General features: G+C 29.4%; 1 protein-coding gene across 2 annotated transcripts; it reads left to right on the top strand.

The window, feature by feature from the left end:
- The first annotated feature begins 413 nt into the window (after positions 1–413).
- On the top strand, positions 414–8,230 carry LOC110816637 (ras-related protein Rab5-like). 2 transcript variants are annotated; one of them, XM_088207108.1, is made up of 7 exons: positions 414–755; positions 6,658–6,735; positions 6,828–6,995; positions 7,133–7,181; positions 7,406–7,479; positions 7,598–7,691; positions 7,829–8,230. In XM_088207108.1, the coding sequence occupies exons 2-7, from the start codon at positions 6,673–6,675 to the stop codon at positions 7,918–7,920; spliced, it is 540 nt and encodes a 179-aa protein (XP_088063234.1). In that variant the 5' UTR covers positions 414–755; positions 6,658–6,672; the 3' UTR covers positions 7,921–8,230. The 2 variants fall into 2 exon arrangements, with proteins under 2 accessions (XP_088063234.1, XP_088063233.1); XM_088207107.1 differs by having other exon boundaries at positions 415–751.
- Positions 8,231–8,629: the final 399 nt, after the last annotated feature.

Raw genomic sequence — 8,629 nt, 5'->3', positions numbered from 1 at the left:
TTTTTTCGTGCAGGATTGTAAATCAATTATTAATTTTTATTCTTCTTAGCTCAAATTTGATTTATTTTTCATTTAATTCATCATGAATATTAATTTTTAATTTTAATAATATAACATATTTACTGTACTTTATCTTCCACCCATCACTTTAAATAATTTGCAAATAAAATTTTAATCCCCATTTTTTTATATTAAAATTATATAAAGCTAAACAAAAGGAAGCACATATATATATATAAATAAATAAATAAATATTTTTAATAGACGAAGAAGCATGGTTGCTTATTTATATACATTGTATGGGCATATCGTGTGAGATAAGAAACGACCCGATAAGTAAGCGATTTGTGTGAGATATACGGAAATTTTCGCGAATAGGAAAGATAAAAAAGAAAGCTGAAAGAATAAGCAAATGCAGAAGTTAAACCAACTTAACAGTCAACATGAGAGAACTACCATTCTCAAGTCTTCCCTTCGGAAACCTATGCTCGCACTCCTCTTTTTACTGCTTCCAGGTTACCTAAAACGTGTAATCCTCCGTGGAAACCATAAAAAAAAAAAAAAAGGGTGTGGCACGAACAAATTCTCCCTTGTTATTATCGCATATATTTTGGGCATTTGCTGAATTGGCTTGGGGAATTAGCTTTCAAACTTATCTCTTCTCTGAGTTTCTTCTTCCTTGAAACCTCTGTGAAATTTTGATCGGTTGATAATGGCAAGGACGGGCAATAAGAACCAACAAGCGAAGCTGGTGGGTATGTTTTTCTATTTTTGTTTTAGATTTTATTGCCTCTTTCTCATTAACAATGGTGTCACTTGAAGAAAAGGGTTTAATACTATATATATTTTCTTATATGAATTTCTCCTTTTGCTTCAGTTAATTAGATACATAGATATATACAGTTAGTTAATTGTATGTGTATAGTCTGTCTGAAAGAGATAGTGTTAATCATGGGAAAAAGATAAATAGTTATATCACTCTCATCGGTAGATTTTGCATTATAAATATTGTTTGAGATAGTAATTTAAAGAAATTTTTCATAATATATAGGATTTATGAGCTGTTACCGTATATGTATGTGTGTGTATATATATATAAAATCACGATAATATATAAACAAATCACGAGGGGCTTTAAGACAAGTAATTAGGATAGATTTACACTTTGTTTTGGTATGAGCATTGTGTTTTCTTGCATTTTTTTTTTCAAAGTTTAAGTGTTTGAGTGCTTTGAAATATGCTTTTCATATAACCAACAGTTCATAAAAAAAGGTAACTAAAATAAAGATAAAAGTATAATATAATTTGCAAATTAAATTAGACTACTGATCAAATAAAAATTAAATTCTATTATCTCATAAATATGGATACTTGAGAAAAATGCCCCTTCAATTTTCTTTTAAAGTAACCTACTGAATATGATGAATTTTAGTCTATTGATTCAATTACTATGATGTCTCAAAGGATTTTTGAAAAGGGTAAAATGAGGTTTTGACAAATTTATCGTAAGTTTATGATTAAATTTTGTTTTATTTATTAGTGTGTATTCAAGTCTATTCGATAATTTGATATTTAACTTGTAAAAAATTTAATTTTAACTATTTTAATAAAAAAAATAAACTAAAAAAAATATTTAATTTGTATATAACGGTTTTGATTCGACTTAATCTAATGTATTCTTATGGAGAAATACAATTAAAGAGTCATAACAAAAGATATACATATATATTGTAAAAAGAAAAAAAAATACACTAAGTGAAATCACAAAATAAGAAATGAAGTTACAAAAGAATGAATTCATTTGATGCAAATGAGTTGCCTTTTATAGGCATATAATTAATGTAAACAAAAGTCATGTTCATTGCCACTAACTTCTCCACTAACTAAGTCATGTTCTCTTATTCTCTGCCACTAATTTCTCTACTAATCAAGTCATGTTCTCTACCACTAACTTTTTCATTAACCAAATCATGTTCTCTTATTCTTTGCCACTAATTTCTCCACTAATAGCTCTTTAATAAATCTTTAAATAGTAGAAACTTAAAACCAAATATTTAAGACTCGGTAAAATAATAAAAGACTTGGTAGACAATAATTTCGGTTAAATAAAAATCATGTTTTGACTGGTGTTGTAATTTTAATATTCCCCTTCACCATTAGCTTACATTTTTTCCACCATCAGGAGTTGATGACAAAAGCTTCCAAACTTGTAGCTACTCAAGCCTTTTGTGAACAAATCTATAACTTAGTCATTTGTGTCAATATACTTTAACCAAGTTTCCCTCTTACAGAACTTTCTCCCTGATGAAGTGATAATGCACCTCTAACTATTTAGTTCTTGCATGAAAAATTAGATTCTCAACCAAACGTATTGTTGACCAATTTTTGCAATATAGAAACATTGTAAGGCTTGTTAGTTGATGCAGGTCTTTCAACAATTGCATAAGCCAAGTGCTCGCTTATGTTCCCATTACTGCAATTTGATACTTTATTTATGTTGTTTACACAGACACATTTGGTTGCCTTCTACTATACTAAGAAATTGCTCCTGATACAAGCATAAAAATGTACCCAATAGTTGAACGTTGGGTATCATAATCACCTATATAGTTAGCATCAAAATGACTAACTAGCTTACAATCTCCACATTTCTTATATAAAATGTCATAGCTAAGTGCACTTTTTCCATATCTTAGAATTTTTCGTACTGCTTCTAAATGAGTTTCTTTGAATTTTCATGTGTTAACTCATCACATCGACTGCGTAAGAAATAATAACTCTGGTTAAATTAAGTAGATCAAACTACCCACCAATTTTTGATATATTGTTGCATCTTTTAAATCTCTCCATTTATGAGCACAATTTTTGGAATTTTACTTCATTGGCGTTGAAATTGGCTTACTTTTAAGAATTTTAAACTTCTTTAAAAAATCTCCAGAATATTTTTACTAACAAAGAAATATTCCTTCCTGAGTACAATCAAACTCTAGATTAAGAAAGTGTTTGAGCTGCCCAAGTCCTTTCTCCTAAAAATGATATGATAGATTTTCCTTTATACAGAGAATTTTTACTTCACAATCTCTTGTTATATCAAATCATCCACATATACTAGCAAAATAGTTAACTTCTCTCCATTAGCTTTGACAAACAAACTAGAATCCACATGTGTCATCGAATAACCATTGTAAGTTAAAAATTCAGCAATCTTACCATACCAAAAATCTCATTGCTTTTTTTAATCTATAGGGCACATTCCATAGATTAGGACACATATTTAGAATGATCTTGACTTTAAAAATCTATTAGTTCGTACATATAGATCTCTTGATCCAACTCCCATGCAGAAGTGCATTCTTCACATCCATTTGCCGTAAGTTCCAGGAGTTGCTTGCTGTAAGTGCAAGTAAGACTCGTACAATTGTAAGCTTTACAATTGAGCTAAATGTTTCATCATTGTTTAGTCCCACATTATTTATATAATTCTTAAGCTACTAAACAAGCCTTGTGTCTTGTAATTGATCCATATGTGCGTTGATTTATCTTATAAACTAATTTACAGGAAATAGGCTTTACATCTCTTGGCTTTGGCACGAGTTCCAAAGTCTAATTTCATTATAATGCAATAACTTCCTCTTCCATAGCTTTATTCCACTCTATATTCTAAGATGTTTCCTTAAATGTCTTTGATTTATTTTGCATATGTTTAGGAACATTGACATATTTGGAATTTGACTTTCTAGTTCTTATTAATCTTCTGAGTGAAATTGACAATTATGTTTCTGCATACTCATTTTCTTTATTTGCTCGTCACATGCACCAATTTTTTAAGGACTTTGAGCTATGCCTTCTTTGACATCACAACTATTATTTGCATCTTTAGTTTCTCCTAAGCTTGGCTGGATCTGCATAGATTGCAGCTCATATTTGAAAGCATTTGAATATGGTAATATCTCCTTTTTTTAGGACCACCATGAGGATATTTCATCAAATACCACATTTCAAGATATTTACAAGTTCATAGTTGTAAGGTCACAATATTTTCACCCTTTTTGTTGTTGTCATATCCTATAAATATATACCTAATAACTTTCTTATTGATCCTATTATATAAATGATCAAATACAAATATATGATATACACGTCCAAAAACTTGAAAAAAACTAACTATAGGTTTCATGTTCCATAACTTTTCAAAAGGTAAAAGAAAACAAAAGCTTTTTTTAGGAAGTCTATTGATTACAAAAGTTATGTCTTAATTGGTTCTACTCAAAATTATCCCAGCAGATTTTTCACATGAAGGGTACTATGATAAAATTCTTCTAAGTGTATGTTCTTCCTTTCTACTACACCATTTTGTTGCGAAGTGCCTGAACATGTGAATTGATGACACATTTGACACTTCTTAAGGAAATTAGAGAACTCGTGTGAGGTATACTCTCATGTCGGTACATAAACAATGAACTTTTTTACCAACCTCTACTTCTGCTATCTTTTTAAACTTTTTAAAGTTTAGAAGTATTTTAGATTTTTTGTTAAGATAATAAACCCACATATACCTAGAAAAATCATAATAAAAGTCACCATGTACTTCATCACACCAAGAAAGATTTGTTTGATAGGTCCAAACACATCAAAATGAATTAAACTGACTTTTTTGTTTTAAATTTGTACCTTTCATACGGTAACTGATGTGTTTTTTATACTAACATCCTACGTAGATTATGTATGTTCTTAATTCAAGTTAAGAAAGTCTCTTCAGCATTGACTTTTTCATCATCACATTTAGCTTAGAATAGCTAACGTGACTTAATCGCATGTGCCATAAATATGTTGTCTCATTCTTCCTCATCTTGTTAATATATGTTGTTTCAGCATACAACACATAAACTAATTATAATATTCGTTCTTTCATCGTTGACTCTTCTATAATCTTAAGGTTACAATATACATTCACATCTTGTGGGCCAAACAAAACAAAATGGCCTGAGGAGGTTAACTATGCTATATAAAGAAGATTTTTCTTCATACTTGGAATATGGTAGACATTTTAAAGTGGCACATTTATGGTGTAACTAATGTGAGTTACCAATAACTTTGAGCTATTTGTTGTCACCACCACGCAACTTCCTTTGTACTCTAACAAATTTTGCAGTTTTTCCTTATTACTAGTCATATGATTTGAGCAGCTTAAATTAAAGATCAAATATTTCTCATAGTCAATTTGATTAGATGTTGTTGTTGTACGAGCTAGCTCCTCTTCTTTTGCAGCAAAAAATGCCTCAGCATCCCATTTCTCTTCACTTTTGGAAGTAGTAGTGTTACTCTCCATGGACTTTTTCTTTGATTGACAAACTTTTGTCGAGTGACCTTTCTTCCCATAATTGTAGTACTTCCCTTTAATTTTTTTTTTCCATTGCCATAGTACTTTGAAGCTCCCTCTGTACGAGCATTCCCTTCACTCTGATGAAGTTTTGCTTGTCCTTATTTCTTTTAAATTTATCGACGACATACTGCTTAGAATTTTATCTATTTTTGTTCCCTTTATGCGAGCATCCCTTTCGCTCTGATGAAGTTTTGTTTGTCTTCATTTCTTTTAGATTTATCAATGACATACTGCTTAGAATTCTATCTGGTTTTGTTGGCATAGAGCACTATCTCTTCACCCTTTTACAGAACTCCTCTCATTTGTTAGATAAGGCTTCTTGACTCACAATCAAATTTTTGAGCTCAATAAATGATGGTTGATTTTTTCATCCATGTATTACAATGACAAAGCCTTTATATTCGAGTCTTAAATCATAAATAATTATTCTCTTCATCCTGATTTTCTCAATTGGAGGTTGTGGGTCCAACTTCAAAATTTGCAGCATAATGACTTCATTTTGTGGAAGTAGTGAGTAACGATGATGTTGTGTTGTGTTGCTTATAGTATCTCGTTCTCGAGAAGTTGAAGTCTTGTGCCGTTCTTCTTTAAAAATAGTTTGACCGAATGTATCCTAAGCTTCTTGGGGGGTTTTGGTATCCCAGATGTACATGTACAGTAATTTATGTTGCAAAACAAGAAGTGAAGTTATGCAGGAATGAAATCATTTGTTGCAAATGGGTTTTCTTAGATATGCATACAATCATTGTAAATAAAAGTCATATTCTTTGCCACTAACTTCTAAACTAATCAAATCATATTTTTTTATTATCTGGTAGTAAATTTTCTATTAAACAAGTTATATTTTATGTTATTAACTTTTCTAGTAATTAAGACATGTTCTCTTATTATTTATTACTAATTTTTTCACTAAAGGGGTCTTCAACAAATCTATAAAGAGTAGGAAATTAAAACCGAATGTTTAAGATTAGCTAAAATAGCAGAGAAATTTGGTAAACAATAAACTCAATCAAATAAAAATCATATGTTGGCTAGTATTATAACTTTAACATATAATTTTAAAATAATACAGAAATTACTTTAATAATTTTATATAAGAAAAATGTGCATGCGTAGGATAAACCTAGGCTATAAATAACGTTTCTGTAAAATAAGTATAAATACAAAAATATAATAAATAAAATAAACCTTTCGTTTTGTTATTTCTATTTACTTTTCTTTATTAAAAATAATAAATAAAAAAATTAAAGAAAATTGATAATTAACATGTGCAGGTACTCATTGGGGACATGGGAACTGGAAAAACAAGTTTGGTATTGAGATTTGTGAAAGGCCAATTTTTCGATTTCCAGGTCTAACTTTCGTTACATATTATTATATGTGTACATATATTGTAAAAGGCGTAACTAAATGTTAATTAATTAAGTGTAATTTATTTATTTAGGAATCGACTATCGGAGCAGCGTTCTTCACACAGGTGGTGTCGGTGAGTGATGGAACCATAAAGTTTGATATTTGGGACACAGCAGGACAAGAAAGATACCACAGCTTGGCTCCCATGTATTATCGTGGTGCTGCTGCAGCTGTTGTTGTCTATGATATCACAGCCAAGGTAACCTTATTATTTTTTTAATAAAATATATATATATATATATATTTTTACTTATAAATTAAATAAATAATAAAAACTTGATTAATTAGCATAATTACTTCTTTAATCTTAAGTTGACATCACATTTTGTTCATTAGGACTCATTTGACCGAGCTAAGAAATGGGTTCTAGAGTTGCAAAGACAAGGTAATTAATTATTACTTTTTTTAAATTAAAAAAAAAAAAATCAATCCTTTAATTTAGGTTATCCTGTGTTTTTTTTTTTTCCATTTTTATTTGTATTTATTTCATAAGAGCAAATTTAATAGATTTTTATGAAATAAAACTCTATACTTTTATCAAAAGTTATTAAGTTATATTTCGTATTACAAAAACTTACATTTGATTGTGGAATCAATTAACTGTTTCAGGAAATCCAAATTTGATAATGTTTTTGGTGGGTAACAAGGTTGACTTGGAAGACAAGAGAGAAGTTTCTTCTGAGGTAACACTAAAATCCGCTTATATTATTGTATTAAAAGTTAGAATTAAACTCTGCATTACATGTATGTATGTCTCCGCATTGATATTTCTTTTCCAACAAAAAAAAAAAAAAAATGCAGGATGGCGAGGAATATGCAAAAGAAAATGGGTTGACTTTTCTTGAAACATCGGCAAAGTCTGCTCACAATGTCAACGAACTCTTCTATGAAATAGGTACATTATATATTTTCTTAAAACAAAAATTAAAATGTTTAAGTTAGAAATATATTTTATATAATACGATCGGTCAGATTTCAGTACTCCATTTCTCTTTATTTGCTTTACATTATTCTTTTTTAATCCTTTGTCAGCAAAGAGAGTGGTAAAAGCTATGCCTTCTCGGCCCTCGGGAATGAAATTGCATCCATCACGGGAACAAAGAGGAGGATTTTGTTGCTCCTGATGTGATCTTCCGAATTTATTATCATCCTTTTTCCACCTTCAACCCACGAAAATACTTACGAACATTATTTAATTACTTAAAATTCAGAGGAATCTGCCCTCTTGATCACTTTGTGAACTGAATATATATATATATATATATGTGTGTGTGTGTGGGTAATTAAAACAACGTCCTTGCTCCTTCCTTCTTTTGAAATTTTAGAACTAACGCATTTCTGTATAAGCTCTAAATTTTTTTCCTACATTTTCTGGATTTGTCTTCTGTAACCAGGTTTTGCTCTGCGGACGCCATAGATAATGTTCTGCCAGAAGAAAACAATGAAAAGAATTTGTCGAATTATATTTGTTTTTACGTTTAATTCCTCTCATTTTTCTGGATTTCAAAATAAAATTTGTGAAATTTTCAATCCTTGGATTCTTTTCCGGCTTTAATAATTATAATCTACGAAAGCTACTCCCTTTTGAAACAACATAAAACTCTTTATTTTGCAAATTTAGTGCAATTAAAATAATTTTATCATTTTAAGAAGTGCAGAATAATTTTTCAAAAAAAAATCTATATATATATATATATATTTTTTTTTTTTTCTTTTCTCTTATAAATAATCTCGTTTGCAAACACAATTAGTTCTAATTTTATCCAATTATAAAAGAAATTTCTAGAAAACATAAGCTACATAAAATTCATATGCTGGATAAACAAGATACAA

Source organism: Carica papaya, chromosome 7 (genome assembly GCF_054855325.1).
Source record: "Carica papaya isolate Zhongbai chromosome 7, ASM5485532v1, whole genome shotgun sequence".
NCBI lineage: Eukaryota > Viridiplantae > Streptophyta > Magnoliopsida > Brassicales > Caricaceae > Carica > Carica papaya.
Note: the sequence above shows the minus strand (reverse complement) of the source record. Positions and strands in the feature narration are given on the sequence as shown.